General features: G+C 39.7%; 2 protein-coding genes and 2 long non-coding RNA genes across 4 annotated transcripts; 2 read left to right on the top strand and 2 right to left on the bottom strand.

Annotated features, from left to right (window-relative positions):
* Positions 1–1,610: 1,610 nt before the first annotated feature.
* On the top strand, positions 1,611–4,537 carry LOC134821880 (uncharacterized). The gene is made up of 7 exons (XM_063832688.1): positions 1,611–1,798; positions 2,157–2,288; positions 2,575–2,637; positions 2,857–2,979; positions 3,146–3,214; positions 3,420–3,575; positions 3,908–4,537. The coding sequence occupies exons 1-7, from the start codon at positions 1,741–1,743 to the stop codon at positions 4,426–4,428; spliced, it is 1,122 nt and encodes a 373-aa protein (XP_063688758.1). The 5' UTR covers positions 1,611–1,740; the 3' UTR covers positions 4,429–4,537.
* Positions 4,538–5,105: 568 nt separating this feature from the next.
* On the top strand, positions 5,106–24,858 carry LOC134822418 (uncharacterized). The gene is made up of 3 exons (XM_063833470.1): positions 5,106–5,467; positions 24,234–24,416; positions 24,686–24,858. Exons 1-3 carry the CDS (start codon positions 5,218–5,220, stop codon positions 24,769–24,771), a joined length of 519 nt encoding a protein of 172 aa, XP_063689540.1. The 5' UTR covers positions 5,106–5,217; the 3' UTR covers positions 24,772–24,858.
* On the bottom strand, positions 6,376–13,230 carry LOC134822255 (uncharacterized). The gene is made up of 5 exons (XR_010161155.1): positions 13,148–13,230; positions 12,914–13,001; positions 12,699–12,816; positions 8,458–8,795; positions 6,376–6,464 (listed from the first exon to the last, which is right to left on the bottom strand). It is a non-coding gene; the product is annotated as an uncharacterized LOC134822255 (long non-coding RNA).
* On the bottom strand, positions 14,973–17,251 carry LOC134822211 (uncharacterized). Its single transcript, XR_010161153.1, has 2 exons — positions 17,088–17,251; positions 14,973–15,257 (listed from the first exon to the last, which is right to left on the bottom strand). It is a non-coding gene; the product is annotated as an uncharacterized LOC134822211 (long non-coding RNA).
* Positions 24,859–24,884: the final 26 nt, after the last annotated feature.

Raw genomic sequence — 24,884 nt, forward strand, 5'->3', positions numbered from 1 at the left:
TCGTTTTGTTAAGATTTCTGCTGTGAGCTTCCTCCGATCCGAATCAAAATTCTAACACCTCAATCCTGTCATTTGGGATCTATAGTTGACTGACTAATTGGTTGCAGGTCAGAAATTCGGTCGAAACTGTAAAATTTCAGCCCTGGAAATTTCAGCTTCAAAAACTGAAAATGGGACAGAGTATGGGACAGTATGATTTTCCAATTTTTTTAGAGATTTTGACCTTCAGTACCCCAATTTGGTTTCATACCATCATCAATTAACTGACTAAATGGTCTGTGGGCAAACATTTCATCCAATTTGTCAAATGTGTGTTCAGAAATTTTCATATTTTCCTCCGACCCGAATCAAACTATCAGCGCCTCGATCGTGTCATTTGGGGTCTATAGTTGACTGACTAATTGGTTGCAGGTAAGAAATTCGGTCGAAACTGTAAAATTTCGGCCCTGGAAATTTCAGCTTCAAAAATTGAAAATGGGACAGAGTATGGGACAGTATGATTTCCAATTTTTTTAGAGATTTTGACTTCCAGTACCCCAATTTGGTTTCATACCATCATCAATTAACTGACTAATTGGTCTGTGGGCAAAAATTTCATCCAATCTGTCAAATGTGTGTTCAGAAATTTTCATATCTGAAAATGGGACAGAGTTTTGAAAATACAACTTTTCGTTTTGTTAAGAATTTTGCTGTGAGCTTCCTCCGATCCGAATCGAAATTCTAACACCTCAATCCTGTCATTTGGGATCTATAGTTGACTGACTAATTGGTTGCAGGTCAGAAATTCGGTCGAAACTGTAAAATTTCGGCCCTGGAAATTTCAGCTTCAAAAACTGAAAATGGGACAGAGTATGGGACAGTATGATTTTCCAATTTTTTTAGAGATTTTGACTTCCAGTACCCCAATTTGGTTTCATACCATCATCAATTAACTGACTTATTGGTCTGTGGGCAAAAATTTCATCCAATCTGTCAAATGTGTGTCCAGAAATTTTCATATTTAAAAGTGGGACAGAAATTGGAAAATACGAATTTTAATTTTTTTTTCTTTAGCTTTCTGCTGTGATCTTCCTCTGACCGAAATCAAACCTCCAGCACCTCGATCATGTCAAATGGGGTCTATATTTAATACTAACTAATTGGTTGCAGGTGAGAAATTCAGTCAAAGCTGTTGTCATTGTCAAATAAAATCCATATAACTGTTTACACTACATAGTTCAGAACTAGATGATTAAGAGAAATTAGAACATAACTGATTATGACCAGCTAGCGGGCTTTTTGTGATAAATAATGGCAATGTTGAATATATTCCGAGCCTGCAATAAAAAGCATTGGAACAAGACATATGTATTTTGTCTCCTCGTCAGCGTTAGACTAATTTTATGTCCCTGCTAAATTCGATTTTCATTGCCTAAAATTGAAAACTTACAAACGTTTATATATGAATCCCCAGTTATCCCATACAATATATAATAGCCAACAATATTATGTCCGATTTTAGGGCCTAGAAATAGACGAATGAAATGAAACGTCAAGGTGCAAAGATTCCGGAAGAGTTTCTGATCTAATGAGACCAAAGAGGCGACACAGAACTGCATCAGAAATGTAAATCGGATTAATGTTTCAGCGTATCATTTTATTTTTATGCAAACGTTGATCAGCCTATTGATTTTATTCATTATTCTCGGACCGAACAAAATGTTAAATTGATCTTTTGCTCTTAGCCTGTGACCAATTACCATGTTGTTTTTTATTTGGTCGGTAATTTCCCTGTCGCTGTTACTACCAGGAACTACAGGTTCACTTATTTTATTTCAGTGTTATGTTCAATGAAACGTTTAATTTGGTTATCTTTACTCAGGCTAAATAAGAAGGGGATCTTTTTTGTCGTTGTTAATTCACACTTCTAGAGTCCCATTAAATTAATACCTGTTGATAACATTAGTTTTTTGTCGAATTTGAAAAAGTTGTGCAAAAACTTAGCTACGTACAGATGGACTACCTGGTTAAAACCCACATATTTTCTCTTAATTACGAATGAATGGATAGTATCATACCGCCTGAGACAGTAAACTCCAGAAGTTTACCGTGAAGCATCTACTCAGTCAGCTCTCTGTCTCTATTCTGTCTCTTTATTAAATTAGTTTGTCTTTCAGAGGAGTACACGCCTCCAACAATTCTAACAACTCTAACTCATGCTGATATTGAACATCTGCCGAGCTCCACCTACTCCACCTCCTTCACCTACGCTCATACTTCCACTCCTCTTCCAGACAATGTTATACTCGGTATTACAAGCTCACTAATTTAGTTATATAATGTCTGGCGGTGGTATAGTTCTATTTTACACATAATTACATATTCTATCCTATAACTGCTTCTTATTTCTTTATTTGACGTACAATATGATTATTTTTCTCTTTCAGGTTGCTTCGTATAGTGAAAATATTTACGATTACTTTATATCGAGCCGAATGAAACACATCTGGTCAAATCGTTTTTATATACGTGATCTTACGAACGGAACCGTTGTCAAATAAGCTTGGTATTTGAACTTGAAGGTGCATCCCTCAGATGAGACAGAAGATGACGAGGAAGATGTTTCTGAAGTAGATCAGGAGGGAGAAACGGAAGAAGGTTTAAAAGTTGATGTCTGGAAATTTGTTTCATGCCTCATACCAGTTGCAGTACAAAATTTATATTATAAATACTACAATCATTTGAAAAACATGAAATAAAAGCATAAGGACATAAGTAGTATTGAAAGCTGAGAATTGAAGAAGAATGATTAAATAGCTCTTTATTGCAACTAGTTGTATTGATTTTAGATAATTATTATCAATATTCCGAGAAAAGGCGAAGAAGATATTGACGATTTATCAAAGAAGGCCAAGAAAAAGGCTATGAAGGACAAAAAGAAAAAAGGGAAAAAAGAGAAGAAAGAAAGAAAGAAAAAAGACAAAGGGGAAAAAGAAAATGGTATTTATGATTTTATGATTTAACCGTCTATTTGAGGGTTCCTTTTCACTTAATTTGAGAAGTATTTTTAAGTGTATTAGGGTCTTCAATGAAATTCTTCATTCGTTCAGTTTTTTTTAATCATTTCTATCTTTGTTTGAAGCTGGTAACATTGTAAATGTAACAGGGACCAAAAAAGAAAAAAAGAAGAGCAAAAAGAAAGGAAAAAAGAATAAAGGGAAAGGCAAAAAGGATGGTAAGAATAAAAGTGGCCCTGATGGCTCCGGCTAAACTTTATAATCTAATATTTCACAATTGTAACTTTAATGCTGCATGTATATTGGATATCATGAGAAATGTCTAAATGTTGCAGTTATGCGATAATGTAAGTGTACTTTGTTTTTGAGTAAATTGTTGACTATTTTATATTAAGCAAAATATTAAACTATCGAACATCGCAGCTAATTTGTGCAAGGCTGGAAGCTTCAGTACAAAAAAAGGATGTGAGCAATGCTCTGAAAATACTTTTAGTGGGAATGAAGATTCTGCATGTACACCATGCCCGAACGGATTAGTATCTGCAGTCGGATCAACATCAGAGGATGACTGCTCCTATGGTAATTATTAACCCCCATCCCCCTCCGTAATCAGCTTTACACATAGCTACTATGTTGAAACTACACAAGCGTTTTTATTTAGAAACCCCCTCCCACCACGCCTCAATGATTACGTAAGATGTGAACGACCCCTTAGTCTTTATACAAGTATCAGAACTTTTGTGGCACCGGGCAGATGACAGATCTGTAACTGTTATCATCACTTTAATTAATAAACTTATTTTCATCAGTCACCTGGTCTACTGTCAGTAGACCAGGTGACTGATGAAAATAAGTAGTACTGATATTAATAAGTGTTTCTTAACGTTAAGATTAAACTCACACTCCCGCAGACCAATACCCGACCTGTAACTGTTGGACTGCTGAGTGTGGGTATTGTTCCAGTATCGATTGTACCGTCAAACAAGACCTCTTCAACTCCAACAACGGAATTGAGGTCCACTCCACACCAGGGAGAAGAAGAAAGGAACTAGATACAGTTATTCTCTATAACGAGGAGGGGGAGCAGCTTGGTCAGTTTCAGTGGAACGTGAAAGGGATATATTTGTCGGGGTGTGTGAGGTGCCAAACACCTCCAGCTCTGAAAGAGGCGAGGATCAAAGGCGGACTTGAGGAGCCGTGGACCTTCTCTCTTGCTGGGGGTGTGGTCCAGATACGGATGGGTGGAGAAGTGATGTATACAAATCCGTTGAAAGGGGAGTGCTTTGATAGATACGTTAAAGTAAATCGGTTCGCGTTCTACAAAATGACCTGTGGGAATTCATTCTCTTTTATACCTAATGAAATGGTGGCTGGAGAACAAGTTTCGTCTAACTGTCCTGTTGCTTGTCTACTGAATCAGAGCTTGAGTTGAGTTGTTAGCCGTTAGGACTGAGCTACTGGCTACTGAAACACGATTTATATACTATAGGACATAGGTATATAGTACCTAGTTATAACTTTATAATTATGTTTATTTCTAATAATGCAAATATTCAAATGGTGTGTTTTAATGATTAATATAATGTATGATTCTCTACCTCCTTGCTTCCCCTGCTTAGTGCCTCGGTGATTGTTTATTTGCTTGGCTTTCTTCGGAAGCTTTCTCCAGGAACCAGGCTTCCTGTACCTCAGTATAGTCTTTTACCATCCTCATTTATTGGTCGCTGGACAAAATTCACAAAACAGTGAACAGTGAAGTTTTGGTCCAGGAAACCATTACCTGGGGACCCCAGGCTATAATATTTATGTTCATAATCGAATAGAGATTTGGCGGTTTGACAGGCTGAGCGCCGCCCAGTAAGGAAACCAAGGAAGTTTATATTTGAAAACGGTTGGCAGAAGTGTCTCCTTGCCTCTTTAACCCCTGCCTTAAAGTGCCTCCCATCCCAGATTGTATTTGTATCACAGCTAAAGGTACAATTTCAGAACAGAAAGATTTAGCTTAATACATCATATCAATAACTTAATAATCATATTAATATGCTAACATGCTACACCGTTGCCAGGGTAACCTAATCACATTTTAGTTTGTGTCACCGAGCTATACTTCTACGGTTACAAGTGTGGGACTGTGAGAGGTTGCTTTGCTGTTGTTAAAGTCAGTTGCTTAAAAATCGAATATCGTATTTTTGCTTCAGTTGTGCTTTTAACATTTAACAAAATGAGGCACCCTTGTGAGCCTTCAGAATATCAGTTTCACTACGACAGATCATACCTCAGAACTTCTTCCAAGTCCGGGGCCGGGAACAGTGCTAAGCAATCAGTAACCAATGGCAACGCATCCTCTAGGTCAGCGTCAGCTGGTCCCCGATACCCAATGCCAAATAGAGATCTGGACATTTTATTTGAAGTGAATAAATCCAGAAAACCGGGGGAATGTTTGGCAAACATCCAGTACGATAAATACACAGGTCACTATCTTTACATTTAGTAGCTTAATTATCGGGTTTTATATATTTGTTTTTCATGCGATTAGGGAGCATTCACATATGACGTCAGCAAGATTTTGGCCAATTTTACCCCCCGGCCCCCTCCCTTAGTAATACATAATAGTATAGGGAGTGTGCTCAATGTTCATAATCATTGCCCATGAAAAATGAAACAAATGTTGGCTACCCCTATCAAGATTCTAAAAAAAGTGCGATGAGATTGGATTTTGACACCCTGCGGTTTCTTTGCGTTCGCGACTATACCCATTTGTGATTCTCCTGTGTGGACGCAGGTATGACAAATCATATATCATCTTAAAGTACACACTCAGACTCGGAGATCACAACCTTAATCAGTTCTAGGGACTGTTCCTGGGTAGAGTTATGAAGGTTTAAAGCTTTCGTGCCGCGCAATCGCCCCAAAATGGCTAAAAATGTGTACTGTCGAAGAATAACTTTGCGCAGGGAGTGCGCGAGCACGTCAATTTGATAGTTAAAATTGTACCTTGAGTATCTAATTAACAGCTAAGTTCGCTAAGCGTAATGTCTTCACATGATCACCCGAGACTCGAATCGAGTTCGAAACCGACCCAGACCCATATTCACATTTTTTATCCGAAACAAGTATTTAAACAACTTTTTAGTGGTAATACAATAAAAATGGCTAACCGTAGGATGACTTGTTAGAACAACCATGTGGAGGTATCATTTTGTTAATAGTAAGTTCAAGTCATTTTGTACTCATAGTTGGATAATATCCGGTTGGAAGAGACAAGGACAAGTGAAACAAGGAAATTAGGAGTGAGGGCAAATTTTCATTTTCTTTGAAAAATAAAACATTTTAATTTAAGGTTCTAATCTCACATAAAAACAAATTAACATTTTGATCTGATATCAGAGAATTGTTCGAGAGGTAAGGTCTAGGTATTCTTATCTCATCGTAGAAAATCTTTGGCAGAACTTCACTGCAACTCCCAATCTGAAAGAAATTGAATTGTCTTAAAAAGTCTCATATAAAAACGATTACAGGGGTAGGGGTTTCCAGATTTTAGCTATTTTCATTTCACCTTGAATTCAGTAATTTTAGAATGGATATGGCCTGAGTTCCACCTACCCCGGAACATAAAATCACTACAATGGGTAAAGATTCTCGGTCTGGATTTTACCTGAATTTCAGTAATTTTGGGATGGGCGTGGCCCCTAGGAGTGGCCTGAGTGGGTTGAGAAGTCGAAACTTAATTTTTATGATGGTTTGGGACAAGTACTACCTATTTAAACACTAAAACATGTGCCACCTACTCCGGAACAAAAAGCATCACAGGGGTAAAGATTCTCGGTCTGGATTTTACCTGGATTTCAGTAATTTTGGGATGGGCGTGGCCCCTGAGAGTGGCCTGAGTGGGTTGGGAGGTCGAAACTTGATTTTTATGATGGTTTCGGATAGGCAGTACCCATTTTTATGCTAAAACATGGGCCACCTACCCTGGAACATAAATCGCATACGGGGGTAAAGATTCTCAGTCTGGATTTGTATGGGATTTGGCCTGGATTTCAGCTATTTTGGGATGGGCGTGGCCCCTGGGAGTGGCCTGAGTGGTTTGATAGGTCGAAACTTGGTTTTTTAATGGTTTGGGATAGGCAGTACCCATTTTTATACTAAAACATGGACCACCTACCCCGGAACATAAATCGCATACGGGGGTAAAGATTCTCAGTCTGGATTTGTATGGGATTTGACATGGATTTCAGCTATTTTGGGGTGGGCGTGGCCTGAGTGGTTTGAGAGGTGGAAACTTGGTTTTTATGATGGTTTGGGATAGGCAGTACCCATTTTTATACTAAAATATGGGCCACCTACCCCGGAACATAAATCGCATACGGCGCGGGGGTAAAGATTCTCAGACAGGATTTGACCTGGATTTCAGCTATTTTGGGATGGGCGTGGCCCCTGGGAGTGGCCTGAGTGGTTTGAGAGGCCGAAACTTGGTTTTTATGATGGTTTGGGATAGGCAGTACCCATTTTTATACTAAAACATGGGCCACCTACCCCGGAACATAAATCGCATACGGGGGTAAAGATTTTTAATCCTGGATTTCAGCTATTTTGGGATGGGCGTGGCCCCTGGGAGTGGCCTGAGTGGTTTGAGAGGTGTAAACTTGGTTTTTTTGATGGTTTGGGATAGTCAGTACCCATTTTATACTAAAACATGGGCCACCTTACCCCGGAACATAAATCGCATACGGGGGTAAAGATTTTCAATCTTGATTTTACCTGGATTTCAGCTATTTTGGGATGGGCGTGGCCCCTGGGAATGGCTTGAGTGGGTTGAGAGGTCGAAACTTGATTTTTATGATGGTTTAGGACAGGTACTACCTATTTCACCACCAAAACATATTCCAAAATCCTCTTCATAAACCAAGCGAACGCGTGTGCAGTTATAAATTGTGCGCGCGCCAGCCTTTCTGTCAAAGTGTGGCTAAACAAATTTTTTTTCAACACGAAAATCTTGAAATTTGCTAGTTTCAGAAGATAAATCCATCAGTTTCCATGAATTTGGGACATTGGGACATCGAAGTGTTTGCTGTATTTAAGTGCTGGGAATTGGGTTAAGCCTCCATTCGATTTTCTAAGATGGATATAGTTATACTTATAAGCTAGGCTCACGAGTCATCAAAAGTCGCGTAAAATTACCCAGTTTCATGGAATGAACCGAAATGAACGAAAATGAATATTCTCCTAAAAGTGCTCAAAGCTCCCGTGTTTGACATGGTAAAAAACCGAAATATCTCTGAGGGGATATTTCGGGGGGGGGGGGGGGGGTACCAATGACATAAATTGCATAATGGAGAATTGGACAATAAAAATTTCCATTTATGCCATAAAACGTATGCCATTTTATGCCATTGGTACCCCCCCCCCCCCCCCCCCCTGATATAAACCCGCAAAAGTGTTATTTAACAAGGGCAGTTACCTGCTCTGTCCAAGCGGGCCGGGCAGGTTGTTCAGAGGGTCTTTGTTATGGTTGCCGGGCAACATGTTGTTCTGGTTGCCTGGTCACAGGTTCCTCTTCGTCACAGACCATGTGCATGGCCTCCACAGACTGAGTACTGGCGCTCCGTTCTCTCACACACTGCTGCTTATCAGAGGGGCGGGCTGGTTGGGAAAGTACTGGTGACCATCTTTCGAGGGAGAGAGTGGCATGGTGGGTCATGTGGTTCAGGCTCACCATATCAACGGGGCCCTCCTCTTCTCCCTCTCGTAGTCTCGTTCCTTGTTCCGCATCATAACTACTACAGTCACGTCTCCACCCTAGTGAGATATAGTGTTAATTGAGGAATAATATTTCTTTCTGAACTTCATAATGTGGTGAAATCAGCAAGTAACATCAAACAGGCAATTTTTGGTGAACATGATGAGTAAGGTACATGGAAAATGGTAACTTTTGGTGAACATGGCGAGTAAAGTACATTAAAATTGGGAAATTTTGTTAGATATGGCGAATGAGATACCTCAAAACTGGTAACTTCTGGTGAAATTAGCGAGTAAGCTACACTAAAACTGGTAACCAAATAGGTAACTTTGGGGTGAAAATGACAAGTAAAGTACACCAAAACTGGTAACTTTTAGTGACCATGGCATGGTGCGAACTAGGTACATAAAAACTGGTTACTTTTAGTGAACATGGCGAGTAGAACGGGGACCCTAATGATCCAAATACTTATCGACCAATATCCATATTCCATACTCCCCTTACTTGGGAAATGTATAGAATACTTTGTTAACCAACAGCTTACCGAGAACATTGAAACAAATAAACTGCTCACCAACCAGTTATGGAAGTGACAATGACTTGGTGAATGTTGTCCAGAAATACGAAGGTCACTTGAGACGAACTCGTAGTTTTAGTGAAAGTGAGAGTCAGCAAGCCACAAACTCCACCACAGCACCGAAAGGAAAAAATAGACTGTTTCAGTTTGTGAAGAAAACGGGATCTACGCTTAGATCTCGCCTCGTTACATCTAAACAGCTTGCCTTAGGTGCTAAACATGGTAAAACTGAACCCTGTCACAGAAGAAACTGCAAGTGTTGTAAAATGATCATGAGTAAGGACTCCATCACATCAAATGGCAAAAAGATCAAATCAGCCCCTGGTTGTTGCAAGACCTATAACATCATCTATCTTGTACAGTGTTCGATTTGTAAGAAAAACTATGTGGGTAGGACTATTAATAGCTTGCATAAAAGGATGGACGGACACAGGTCCAAATTTTATGAAATCATTGATGGTAGAACATTTGATATTACTAGTGATGAGTATAGCCTAGGAGTTCACTTGATTGACTACGGTTTAGGAGTACATTATACATACAGATTTTAATGAAACTTTTATAACTTTTATTTTAGAGAATTGCAGTCCCAGTACACTTGAAGTAAAAGAAAATAACTACATACATTTGCTTAATTCTCTTAGACCTTTTGGCCTTAATACTGTCAATCCCTTTGGATTACCTATATTCCATAAACCTTAATATGATCTTTTTACCTTTTTCGGATTCTTAGTTTCACTAACCTTTTAACATTTTTTAGGTTCAATGTCACTGGAGATGACTACAATCGAAATATATTTGGCAAGAATCTGAATGTTTTCAGTGTTGAAAGTTTAGTTTCTTAAATCCTGGAGTAGTCATTCGTGTCCCTGATATGTGGGTTAATTCTCACTCTCCTGCTCACCAACCATCAGTTTGGATTTAGGAATAATCAAGGAGTTGAGAATATTCTTCCGCCCCGAGGTTCGAGACCTGGAACGGCCCCAAGGAACAAATTTGGCTTGGGTAGACTTTCTGAATACGAGGCTTTCTGAATATGAGGCAGTTTTGCGCAATTGACCACGCCTTTTTTGGCACTTTCGCGATATATAAACCCACATATCTCAATTTCTGATTGGAGAAAGGAGATCAATGCAAAATGGGTATGAAAATGACCAGAATCATCACATTTAGGGGGTAGAACCTGGTTTCAAAGTCCTCACGCTTAAGGTTGATGAGTTATGTGACCACGCCCTTCTACGCGTACGCTCTCGCGAGTAACAATTATCACACTTATTTCATGATATGATCTCAGCTTCTGATGGGAGTAAAGGGCTCATCTTTGGCATACAAATGGTCAGAATCATCACATCGAGTGGGGTAAATCATGGTTTTAAAGTCTACAGACTTCAGGTTGTTGAACTATTAGGTCAAAACGTAACTTAAGGCTCTCGCGAGCCGAAATTTATGTACTTATTACAAGATATCTCAGCTTCTAATGGGAGCTAAGGGCTCATCTTTGGCATACAAATGGTCAGAATCATCACATTGAGTGGGGTAGATCATGGTTTTAAAGTCTACAGACTTCAGGTTGTTGAATTATTAGGTCAAAACGTAACTTTAGGCTCTCGCGAGCCGAAATGTATGTACTTATTACAAGATATCTCAGCTTCTAATGGGAGCTAAGGGCTCATCTTTGGCATACAAATGGTCAGAATCATCACATTGAGTGGGGTAGATCATGGTTTTAAAGTCTGCAGACCTTAGGTTGTGGAGTTATAAGGTCAAAATGTAATTTTAGGCTCTTGCGAGTAGTAGTTAATTTACTTATTACAAGATATCTCAGCTTCTGATGATAGCTAAGCGCTCATCTTGGCCATAAAAATGGTCAAAATCATCACATTGAGTGGGTAGAGCACGATTTTAATGTCTACAGACTTCAGGTGTACGAGTTATTAGGTCAGACCCCATTTTTACCCATGTATACAAGCACAATATACATTATACATTACAAGCACTATGTACTAGCAATAACTCCGATAAAAAACTTATAGAGAAAGTTCTGACTTTTGCACTTTAAAACAACTGATCGGTATAAGTTATAACGTAGGATGCCACGACCATTGATGAAAGTGTTACTCGCAGCCCAAATTGGCACTGGGTGTGAAACTCAGTCAAGAATAGGTACCAAATTGTCAGCCTTAAAGGCGATTCCGGAAATGTACCTTGAAGGCTTTGAGTAGAACTAAATGAAGCTCAGATCAAGAAATTTGAGGAATACTTGGTGAAAGTTTTTAAAGCTTACAACAGAGTTTGTCACATTTGACATGTTGAGAGCCTATCAATATAGTAATATTGATTATATATTTGACTTGCCACCAACATCGCACTCTATTGTAAAGGGGACACATCCCAAGATTACCGGTCTTTCGTCAAAGACCAGTCCAATATGTTCATGTTGGTCACATGTTTCTGTAAGAACAAAGATATCGACAACAGATGTGGCGGGAGATGTAAATTCTCAAAGAAAGGTGTGCTTAGCTATGCTTATTGTGTCTGCCAAAGACAGATCAGGCCCACCTAACTCAACCTAAGACTCTAAGAGATAGAAGCCATTAAAACCTTCAAGAAATACACGTAAAAAGGCTAACAAAGAGTAAGTTTATATATTTCGGTATTGATCAATCATTGCATATGAATGATGAACTGTTACTTGAATATCCTGTAAAACGAAAATCTGACTATTTTATTTGTTATCAAGGGAAAGTTTAATGCTATTATATATTCATCAAATAGATTATCATCCTATATTGAGTTGTGATCTCATGTTTCAATTTTGAAAATGTATGTCCATTTACTACATAACAATAGATTAGCAGAACAGTCTACTGCTTGTTTATTTGCAGATGACAGTGCACTATATTTTGATAATATCACTTGAGGCTCGTCTGACAATGTAGTAGAAGTAGTATAAAGATTTTATATGAATGGCTTAGAATTAACAAGCTGAGATTAAATGTTTCAAAATCCTCATTCATAGTATTCGACAAATGTCCTAATCTTGATGGACTGTCGATCCCTCTTGATTTGGAACATGGCAGTCTTCACATAAATCCCAGAAATACCTAGGTCTGGTAATAGACAACCTGTTAAACTTTCAGGACCATATAATATTGATTATGTAAGATCATGTTACTAGGAGAATAGGAGCATTATTATAATCTAGGTTTTAAAAAACTACATACTTCCACTGAAATATAGAAAAATGTTTGTAAACGCTCTTATGCTTCCTCAATTTGATTACATGGATATTATAGCTGATTTTACATTTTGAATGCTTTCGACTAGTTTCTAGTACAATTGCCCAAAATTTAATACTCTGTACTTAGATTACAAACTAACTCACCTAGCAAAAGGGATCGGAGAGAGCGAACAGGACTGTTGTGTTATTATCCCATAACGTCAGAATGTATAGTAGTTCATCTTGAGAAGAAAACATTTCCACTTATACTCTTCATCACATTCTGACAAATATTTATCATTGATATATAGTATAATTACACAGCAGACTTCTATTTTGATTTGAACGGGTCATGTTTCAAGCAAATTAGGAGCCCTTACCACTGCCGTAGATTATAAGTCCATATTTTAGCAACCATATTTTAGGAATGCTGCATTCTGGACGGCATTGTTTTTCAGATCAATTCACCTGGACAAAAATAGTAATTGAGTAGTTACCCTGTCTTCACTGCAAAAATTATTCGGTGAATAAAAGATTATTATTCCCATTATTATCACTTATCAAACGAGATAGCTACAACAAATATCATCAAGTGTCTAGACGAAAGGTCTTACCTCTATTCTCTGGTTGCTACTTGCGGGTTGGTTGAACATTTTAAAGTCAGCGAGTGCCAGCGGTAATCGATTACAATTCAACAATTAAAGATACCAGCTTACGTGCATTGCATGACTCAATAACAAGTAACCTTAAACTCAGTTTTAATTCTCAAAACGAAAATATTTACTCCGCAAACGTTTACAAAGTTTGCAATTTGGATAAAGCTTGGATGCGCGGCTTGACTACTTGACTAGAATTACATAACATTTTTAAAAAAATTTCTAATGTAATGTCTTATTTCAATTTTTTCTCCAACCAATGTTAATGACCAAAACTCTATTAAGCATACCATATACTAGTGTAGCGTAAGAATTATACTTATATATTAATCATACCAATACCATAATTATCAACACTGAACGGTATATTTTGTATTTGTCATGAGCAAATAAAATAAACTACCGTCAATCATTAATTACGAACAGTGGATCCATTAAATAAAAATTTAATCGTTTATGAAATGACCACTTGTATTTTTCAATGACAATTATTGCCAAATTTGGAAAACTAAAGTTTAAATTGATAATGAAATATAATTTGCAATTAGTCGTTGTTGCATTGCGCGCGGCGCGAGTGACCGTCCGTTTGACACACTCGCTGCTAATAGTAGAGGCTCTTACGGGCAAATAAGGCACTCTTCTGCTGGAGCCCCTAGGCTCCTGGGATGATCGTTTAAAGGACTAGTAAGTAGTGCCGCATCGATAGCCGATCTCAGATGCCACTATGGAGGCTGTATAGCCATGTGCTGACGGTTATTTGCTTTTTTCCGCGCACCTCGCTAAATCACAAAATACCCGCTCGAATTTGATTTCAAAATATTCACAAAACTCCTAGATACCTACTTGACGATATTACGTAGCCAGATTTACCTCTGTTGCCTATCTCTTGGTGTTATGACTATTCAAAGTTTCAGATTGTCACGTGACACATTATGTCACAGTAAATGCGCGCAAGAAAAACTTTCACACATATTTTTGATTCGGCGCAAGCGCGTTCCGCACAATTACTACAAAAAGAACCAGGGTTTTTCCCGACGAGTAATACTACTATACGTAATTTATTACTATGTGTGATACGAATGGTAACGAAACTTGTATCATAAGAAACAGTGATTTAAAAACAAGCTGCTATGATAAATGTTGCTATAAATCAGTAAGCACTACCTCGATGTAAGCATATTAGCGGTCGTTCACATAATACGGAATCACCGAGAGGGGGGGGGGGGGGGGTCAAATTAAACGTTGTTCAGGACGTGATTACGTAATATGTCAACGATCCTGTAAGAACATTACATTAGCCGTTACATAACATACATTGAGTTTTACGGGGCTAAATTTGAACTTTAACAAGTTCTCTGTTTGTTCTGGTGTTAGTTGGCATAACAAATACACCATTTGCAGCTTTAAATGTGACAGTGATCAGTGACGGGGAAGATGTAAAATAACATTTAGTGATTTAGTCCGCCGCATTTCCCTAACACCCAGTTTGGAATTTGGATCTTATGTCATGGTCAGTGTAATAAATTCCAACGAATCTTTAGACTAATATCCACCAGGTTCTGAAAATAGCACTTTCAGCTGCTTTAAAAAATAAGCTATTTCTAATTTTCGATCTGACTGTAACTTCGTCGATTAGGCGAGGTTTTACAAGATAAAAAACTTTCATATGCCCCGTTTTAAACATCAAACTGTATTTTAATGTAATTAACAATGTAATAAAAACCATTTGTTTAATCAGAACTAAAAATGTCATAGCTGAAATCGATGGATCAGTCTGATAAAAGTTGAAACTGGTATAACGTGCTTCAAACCCCGGGTTGACACTTGGCCGTAAATCTGTGTTTGACATCTAGAGTTCTAAAGCTTACACACAAGAATTTTAGCAAACGCAATGTATTAAGAGAATACAACGTCAGAGAATTAAATTACAAAGAATACAAAAGTAATGTCCACAATCATTGATATAAACAAGATGGATGTTGACGTCTTATTCGCTGAAGGTACTTTTGTAGAGTATAGCTGTGAAGTAAGCTTAATTCCTTTATCCTTCCCTAGACCGTCCTCCAATCTGAAGTTATACAATTGTTATGCAATCTGAATTCTGAAGTTGTAGCAATTCGACTTCTAAACACCTTTCCTTTCTGTCAATATTTCAACAGCAGGATAATTCTGTGATATAATAGTATGAAACACTCAGAATTGTAACCACAAGTCTATATTTATGAAAAGAATCTAGACTTGTGGTTAAAATTCTGAGTCTCTTTCTGTCCTCTGAAGCATGTCGGTACCACGTGACCTCACCTATTATGTTTTAAAGACCCGAGGGCCACACTAAAGGGCTTTGAAACCGGTTTATTGAATACAATATAATATAAAAATAAATAAAACTGCAATCGTAACATTCATGTCGATACTAACTGAAATAATATAATCTGTAGTTAAAATAATAATACTGTCACTTAATTAAGATATATGATATAGGTAATAAAATAAATATCTCTTTTATTTCCACACTAATTCTCACACCAAGCTTTAATTCACACACCAAAACTTTAAATTTTATCAGATTACAAATGTCCTAATATATACGTCTCTTATCTTTAGTTAAAAAGTCAGGGGTGCAGCCGTTGTACTTCAATTAAAATAATTGATCACGCCGGATCACGATGTTATTTTATCAAAATCAGCTAGCCGTTTAGAATTGATTGCTGAGCTCTGTGCAGGCTGTGTGTGGTACTGTGTAGTGGGTGTGTGTGTGTGTGTCTGAAGTGAGCGGTAACAGTCCTTGTGAGTGGTTGTTATTATGATGCGCTGAGATCAAGTTGATGATATATTATGTGATTGTGCGTGTTGTGCTGATAAGGCTTTGATTGAGCGATGTTACAGTTTTTGAAAATAAACACATTGCACGAGCACATAAAAGTGTTTTATAAACATTACAGTAATGTGTATCTTTTTTCGCTCTTGTGAGTGGGTCCATCATATTTCATTTTTGGGGACGAAGTGAGAGTCTCCTACAATCAAATATTAGCATATCGCATTGCACTAGATGATATCAGAGTTGAAGTATTAAATCAGATTTCGGAGCGTACAGACTACAGGGTGTTCAAAAATATTGCAAGGATGTACTTTTGAATAACTCTTTATCCACTAGGATTGCCGACTAGGATCAGCTACTACAAAAGTAAACTGCAGTTTAGACAAATGACTTGTCTAAACTTGATTTTGTGAAAAGTTATTGGTAGTTCTAAGGTTTAATGGCTAATTTTGAGTTATGTTTTTCTCGAAGAAATATGGGCAATTTATTCCATGGTCCTATATGGCTGATGGCACACCAAACCATAACTTTTTCCTTGGAATTTACTTTGGAAAGACCTGCATAAACAGTGAGCTAGTGAATTGACGATGATTAAAATTGTGAAACAGTACCAAGGATTAGTTAGGTAAATCAACCAAATTTGCCTCGGTTGCTAGGGCACTGATTGTGGTTGCTATGGGGCCATGGCAACGTGTTATCGAGTTATAAGACCTTGATTTTAGAATTTAATCCCACCAAACCTGCATAATATCGAAGATCCCCTGTACTTTAAAGTAATGCTTACGACGTTTGTGAAATCATTCTTAATTGTGAATAATGGAAAAATCAAATAAATGGAATGGAAAATGGTTTCAAAAAGTCGAAAAATGTGACTAAAATTGTTGTAGACTAAAAATTTTCAAAATTATGGTGACCAAATTTATTGTCAACCAAATTTATTGGCCCTAAGGTAATACGAGCACAAGGCTCAGTCTGTTCAATAATAAAAAATACTGACAATAAATCATTGCTTCTAAGTTGGTTGTAATTGTGGAGGAAAGCTTGAAGGTACACAATTAAGAATAACTAATATTAACTAACCAGGTTACAAGTAAGACAGTCAGTTTGTTGCAGAGGTACATCAGTCACAGTCATAGTGTGAACTAAAGCATCTGGCTCTGGTGTCCATCACACTTGTCCACCGACCACTGTAGATTGTAGCACCGCTTCAAATCATCTCCTAAACAGTTTAAAGCTAAAGTAGTTTAAACGAAGAGTAGCGCAATATATTTTTATCAAGAATAGACCACATTAAAATCAATAAAATCTTGGGCTGCAACTTCAAATTGCCACCTCAATCAAAATGAGCACTTGATTCCTACGTGGATAAGAACAATATCCTTTGAGGAGCTATAAAATAATGACATTATACATCTTTCAATATCATACATTTAAAACACTGCGTGGGGAAGTTAAACATAACTTTCGAGATACAAATCGAAAAGTTCAAACATCCAGACAAGATATATTACTATTAAGTATCTGTGCTCCCAAAAATCTTAACAACCCTCTAACACCAGGTTAGTAGCCAGCTGTTACGGTAATAGCCCAGTCCTCTAACAACCCTCTAATAGCCATAACACCACCAGTAGTTATCAGGTATAATCCACGATTCTGCCTTCACTGATTATCAGCCAGTGTCCACAATTATTTAATAAAGGATAACACTACACAGTGTAACTGTATATATATATGATATGATATTTATGATAAATACAATGTATTTAAACATAAAATCGAGGGTTTAGCTGACACCTATATTTCCCTGGTATCATAAGCCACAATTATTTTTTTACATCACACCAGTTATCCCCAATCGATGAAGATCATTTTCCAGATGTCTTGAAAAACTACAGACCAGTGTCAAACCTTGGGAAAACTAATTAAAAGAGAAGGCTACAGGAGCAATGAGCATGTAATGATGACCTCAATTGTCCTGGACAATATGCTTACAAAAGAGATCATATTTCACTTGTTATTAAGATAGTGTTCATGATATCTTCATAGCAGCTGATGAAAATATGAACATATTTCTGTTCTTCAGATTAAGTCAAAACCTTCGTCAACCGACCGAGAAATTATTTCTTGAGGACAAAGAACTGGATGTTTAAATAGGTACCGCGACAATTGACCCCCTGACAATTGACTTCCCGACAATTGACCCCCTAGGTAGTTAAACTGGGGTCAATTGTCTCGAAATCTAGGGTTTAGTACGACAATTGACCCCCGACAATTGACCCCCTATGTAATTACACTGGGGTCAATTGTCACGAAATTTAGGGCTTAGTACGACAATTGACCGCCCGACAATTGACCCCCCAACAATTGACCGCCCGAAAATTGACCCCCCGACAAGTGACCCCCTGACAATTGACCCCCCATGTAATTACACAGGGATCAATTGATTGGGTCAGGGTCAGGGCCAGGGTCAGGGTCAGGGTCAGGGTCAGGGTCAGGGTCAGGGTCAGGGTCAGGGTCAGGGTCAGGGTCAGGGTCAGGGTCAGGGTCAGGGTCAGGGTCAGGGTCAGGGTCAGGGTCAGGGTCAGGGTCAGGGTCAGGCTCAGGGTCAGGGCTCAGGGTCAGGCCTCAGGCCTCAGGGTCAGGCCTCAGGGTCAGGCCTCAGGGTCAGGGTCAGGGTCAGGGTCAGGTTCAGGGTCAGGGTCAGGGTCAGGGTCAGGGTCAGGGTCAGGGTCAGGGTCAGGCCTCAGGGTCAGGGTCAGGGTCAGGGTCAGGGTCAGGGTCAGGGTCAGGGTCAGGGTCAGGGTCAGGGTCAGGGTCAGGGTCAGGGTCAGGGTCAGGGTCAGGGTCAGGGTCAGGGTCAGGGTCAGGGTCAGGGTCAGGGTCAGGGTCAGGCCTCAGGCCTCAGGGTCAGGCCTCAGGGTCAGGCCTCAGGGTCAGGCCTCAGGCCTCAGGGTCAGGCCTCAGGGTCAGGCCTCAGGGTCAGGGTCAGGGTCAGGGTCAGGCCTCAGGGTCAGGGTCAGGGTCAGGGTCAGGGTCAGGGTCAGGGTCAGGGTCAGGGTCAGGCCTCAGGGTCAGGGTCAGGGTCAGGGTCAGGGTCAGGGTCAGGGTCAGGGTCAGGGTCAGGGTCAGGGTCAGGGTCAGGGTCAGGGTCAGGCTCAGGGTCAGGGTCAGGGTCAGGGTCAGGGTCAGGGTCAGGGTCAGGGTCAGGGTCAGGGTCAGGGTCAGGGTCAGGGTCAGGGTCAGGGTCAGGGTCAGGGTCAGGCCTCAGGCCTCAGGGTCAGGCCTCAGGGTCAGGCCTCAGGGTCAGGCCTCAGGGTCAGGCCTCAGGGTCAGGCCTCAGGGTCAGGCCTCAGGGTCAGGCCTCAGGGTCAGGCCTCAGGGTCAGGCCTCAAGGTCAGGCCTCAGGGTCAGGGTCAGGGTCAGGGTCAGGGTCAGGGTCAGGGTCAGGGTCAGGGTCAGGGTCAGGGTCAGGGTCAGGGTCAGGGTCAGGGTCAGGGTCAGGGTCAGGCCTCAGGGTCAGGGTCAGGGTCAGGCCTCAGGGTCAGGGTCAGGGTCAGGGTCAGGGTCAGGGTCAGGGTCAGGGTCAGGGTCAGGGTCAGGGTCAGGGTCAGGGTCAGGGTCAGGGTCAGGGTCAGGGTCAGGGTCAGGGTCAGGGTCAGGGTCAGGGTCAGGGTCAGGGTCAGGGTCAGGGTCAGGGTCAGGGTCAGGGTCAGGGTCAGGGTCAGGGTCAGGGTCAGGGTCAGGGTCAGGGTCAGGCCTCAGGCCTCAGGGTCAGGCCTCAGGGTCAGGCCTCAGGGTCAGGCCTCAGGGTCAGGCCTCAGGGTCAGGCCTCAGGGTCAGGCCTCAGGGTCAGGCCTCAGGGTCAGGCCTCAGGGTCAGGCCTCAGGTCAGGCCTCAGGGTCAGGGTCAGGGTCAGGGTCAGGGTCAGGGTCAGGGTCAGGGTCAGGGTCAGGGTCAGGGTCAGGGTCAGGGTCAGGGTCAGGGTCAGGGTCAGGGTCAGGGTCAGGCCTCAGGGTCAGGGTCAGGGTCAGGGTCAGGGTCAGGGTCAGGGTCAGGGTCAGGGTCAGGGTCAGGGTCAGGGTCAGGGTCAGGGTCAGGGTCAGGGTCAGTAAAGGGTCAGGGTCAGGGTCAGGGTCAGGGTCAGTAAAGGGTCAGGGTCAGGGTCAGGGTCAGTAAAGGGTCAGGGTCAGTAAAGGGTCAGGGTCAGTAAAGGGTCAGGGTCAGTAAAGGGTCAGGGTCAGTAAAGGGTTAGGGTTAGGGTTAGGGTTAGGGTTAGGGTTAGGGTTAGGGTTAGGGTTAGGGTTAGGGTTAGGGTTAGGGTTAGGGTTAGGGTTAGGGTTAGGGTTAGGGTTAGGGTTAGGGTTAGGGTTAGGGTTAGGGTTAGGGTTAGGGTTAGGATAAGGGTTAGGGTTAGGGTTAATTGTATTAAATTATATTGTCGGGGGGCTAATTGTCGGGGGTCAATTGTCGGGGGGTCAATTGTTGCCCACCCGTTTAAATACTATCTGCAGCTAATGTACATGATTCTAAAACTAATATAAATAATTCTAAAACTCAAATTAAAGTCTTTCGGTTTAATATAGTATTGCTCAATGAGATGGTGTGGAAATCGCTCATAAAACATTAGTAATGTTTGTGCCTACTATTAAAAGCCAGGGAGTGTTTTAGATGAGATTTGTAGTGAAATCAACAAGAAAATGTACGAGGAAATTCAATCTTGCAATTTGATGAACAAGAGATCAGTAACGAAAGAGAAACCATGCGAATGCTTGGAAACTGTTTGTTGTATATTGGACCAGTTCAGTATCACCTGGCTAAGGAAGGCGATACCTCTTGCAGAAGAAATTGACAAGTTGAAAAGTGAGAAGATTTCAGATCAGAGTATTATCATCGATCTTCAGAATAAGGCTATTGAAAGAAGCAACAAACAGCTCAAATCAATGCAGAATACCGTGCAAACGGAGATGAAAAGCTACTCTTCAGTCGTTAGAAAAAGCATCAATCCTGCTTTCGCCCCGAAGAAGATCCACGCTGCAGTTAAAAAAGTAGAAAACCAGATTGAGTGAAGCAAGAACGTAATCATTTATGGTCTATCAGAATCAGAGAACGAGCAACTGCTGAGTAATGTTGAGGAGGTTCTGAATGAAATTAGTGAGAAGCCTTTAGTCAGGGACTGCTGCTGTATTGGAGCTCCGAAAGAAAATGTATCCAGACCAGTAAAGTTCACATTGAGCAGTTCTGACCATGCAACACCAGAGATCAGAAACACCAGTACACTACGCTCAAAGGAGGGGAACAGCTCAGTTTACATCTGCCCTGATAGGACTGCCACGGAACGAAAAGCTTATAAAAAGCTTGTAGAAGAACTGAGACTGAAACGAACTACAGAGCCTGACAAGTTTCATAGTATTAGGAACAATAAGATAGTCAGCTTGTAGAGAGTATAACTAGAGGCGAGACTGGCTAAAATTATTATTCCTACTTATCTAAATTTAAACATTATTATTGATTTTGATCTTGAAGGGACCATAATTTTTGAGGCCATTACTTGCCAATGATGTCAATGTTTATTTCAGGATTACCACTTTTGGAACTCAATAAATGTATCCTTGTATCCTTGTATCCTTGTATCCTATCAGGTCCAGTTACTACAAAATGCCGTAGCCAAAGCTGTTGATAGGCAATATAAACATTACCATCTTGAGGATGAACTGATCAATCTTTACTGGTTGGATAATGGATATAGAGAAGAGGATTGAATTCAAAATCTCACTACAAAATCTCACAAATCCATACTAGGATTGGCTCCAACTTATCTGCAAGATATGTTCGGATTTATGTTTGGTGTAGGTAGCCTCTCTGTAGTAGCTTCTAAGATGTACAATCAATTTGCTAATTCTTTGAAATCATTAAAGCTCTTCTAAAAACTTTGTCGAAAAACTATTCAAGTCATATTTGGTGAAAGACCTTCAATTTAAAAAATATAACCTCATCGAATATTTTGAAATGGCCACAACCCATTTAAATATTTTAGTTTCTCTTATTCCGTCACATCTTACTATACATTTCTAACAAAGTAATCGTATAGTATCAATTAAACCAATTCAGTATCAACAAACCACGATAAACTATGTAGAAGATAAGAGGTATGTCACAAATAGAGCCGACTCTAGAGGAAAAAGCATATGATAAAAACGATAGGAAATAGTATGAATGGGTACTCCACATCAAAGAGAATACATGAAAACATAGTTAGTAATCAAATTACACATCAAAAAGATAACCAAATAGGGTGAAAAGGAGTTTCGAAATGCGACAATAATACTGAAAAACAACCTAGGTATTATTGTGAAAATATGACATTATTTGCTTTAGCGCTCGATTTTCATACCACGGTGTAAATATTCGAAAATATGCGCGGCGCACCTAAAATTTTGGTTCCATTAAACATGAATTTTTTGGTCAAAATTATATTAAATATACTTTAATTAATTGTTATTACAAGATATAAGTTTAAAAATTTTCAAAATATAGCATATAAGTACCAAAAATAAATTGCGCGCAAAAAAGTCAAAATTTTTACCACTTTTTTGGATTTTTACCTCAGAACAAATAGAGGGATTTGTTTTATTTTTACACAATCTTGTGCGGCTGTCTTTTAGCTATCTTCATGCAAGTTTTGCCGACATACCAACAAAATTAACTTGCTCAAAATATCAAAAAACATGGTTTTTTGGCCTATTTTTGGCCCAAAAATCGGTTTTTTGCAATTTTACCCCAGAACAATCAGTCCAATCATTTTAAAACCACTTTCAATCGATTCTACGGTCAAAAATACGTCTAGTAAGGTGTATCTGGGGTCCCTAGCGTATCGAGCAGACAATGCCCGTAAGAGCCTTTACTATAATAATGTATGCGTCTAATTCATCATAAATGGAAGGCGCGCCGGTGTAATTTTTGCGCGCGAATTTACGATTTAAACGAAAAGAAACTGCAGGGCACTAGAAGTGCGATTTTCACGAAATGTACTCCCCACCCCCCCCCCCCCACCTCCAGCCTGCAAGATTTCTTGCCCCACAAATTATTTTCTATTTAAAAAGATTTCGCGAATCCCTTTGTAAGCGAAAAGTATGTCACTGTTATTGGATCCATAAATAACGAAAAATTTACGTGCGTATTTTCATGAATTATATTATGTTACATATTGTAATTATGGTAAGCCTCACGTAGCACGATGGTTGAGGGCGCGCTCGTCAAGCAGTTGTCTCGGGTTCGAGTCTCGTCAGCGGTCATTCTTTTGGCAATTATTAATTATTTTACTAAAATTATCATCAAAGCACCTTGTAATATACGTTATCCGATAGATTATACTGTTCGTACTTCATCTAGAGAACTAAGAGACTGAGAAGACCGGCATTTAAGGATTTGTCCGGGGAAGGCCTCGTTCACACTGGAACATGTCAAATTATTGTAAACGGAGTTATCTGGTAATGTTTGTTTTGTTTATGGCTAGAATTTAGAATGGAATCAATGTGATGAGGATCCAGAGTTAATTACCTGCTAGGATTAATAAGTCAGTTCTCCAGTTGAAGAGACCCTTTCTCAAACTTTTAATGAAGAAATATTCACTATGCCTATGGCAGTATCAAGTATATTCTGAGAAAGAATATAGCCAGGAATAGTACCTCCTTTAATGGTAACCATGGTAACTATAGTAACCACTGTGAATCTTGATCTTATAACAACTAGTATCCTTTAAGACTTAGACAGTACAGTGAATAAACACGCTGAAAAGCGATGAAAATGCAAGCGCGCGACCGAATATGTAGTGCTGAAAGAGGGTGCCGAAATCTCGCGGAGAATCTCACGATATTGTGAGCCTAGCTATGGGATTTAAACGAAACTCGCAAAAATCTGGCAAAAATCTCGCGCGCGTTACGTCGAAGTTTTCACGCTATAAACAAGTGATAAAATACACGTTAAGAGTATAAAATACATGTTAAGTTCCTAATTCCCTCAACTTTTAAGTTAAACTTTTTCTGTTTCCTCATTTATTTACAAATTTTGTGCGATGAGTCCGGCTGCAAAAGGTGGTCTGCGGAGAATTACTACGCAGTGATGAAGTAATACTAATGCTACCTCTGCCAACTGTTATCTTATCTGTTCTGATTGTTATTCCAATTTGATCGCTGTAACATTAGCTGATAAGCTATTACACTCTAACAGGTGAGGTGTTATCAATAAAGCCTCTCTCAAGCGTTAGTGACGGTGGAAGTAACAGTGAACAAGAGCCGAGGGAAAAGGACAAGAAAAAGGAGTCTCTAGCGACTCAGCTGACTCCAAACTCTTTTACCAGACATGGATATAACGTTGAGCATCTCAGAGGGACCATATGTGGGCCTTTGCCCGGTTAGTAGAGTGAATAGAACAAATAATGGTCTGTTAACTTTATGATTCTCATGCTGAATCATCTCGACGTTTTTTTTTCATTCAATCTCCCATTAAAAATTCAGTTAAAATAACGAGTAACAGCGTTTTTCTGACAGCTCCCAGCAGCAAGAGACATGCCATTCCTGTATCCTTACCAGTGGCCTCAAGTTATCTTCCAAGTCTAAAAGCTGATAAAATCTATCCTCTGACATTAACTCGTTACAAGTTTTACACAACTTATTCTCCAGGTATGGTGACCAAAGAGGGACGAACTGGAAAACACAGACACGACCCCACCAAAACCACTGTTCAAGATCATTACAGACATCAGTAAAGACTTTACTAAAGTGGGAAACAAGTAGTGTGTGCAATGTTAGGGAATCTAAACGATATATGAGCGATGATCAGTTCAGTAGTGGTTAAATATCAACTGAATTATTAGCGAAA

The sequence above is a fragment of the Bolinopsis microptera genome, chromosome 10 (assembly GCF_026151205.1).
Source record: "Bolinopsis microptera isolate Bmic1 chromosome 10, MBARI_Bmic_1.0, whole genome shotgun sequence".
Lineage (NCBI taxonomy): Eukaryota > Metazoa > Ctenophora > Tentaculata > Lobata > Bolinopsidae > Bolinopsis > Bolinopsis microptera.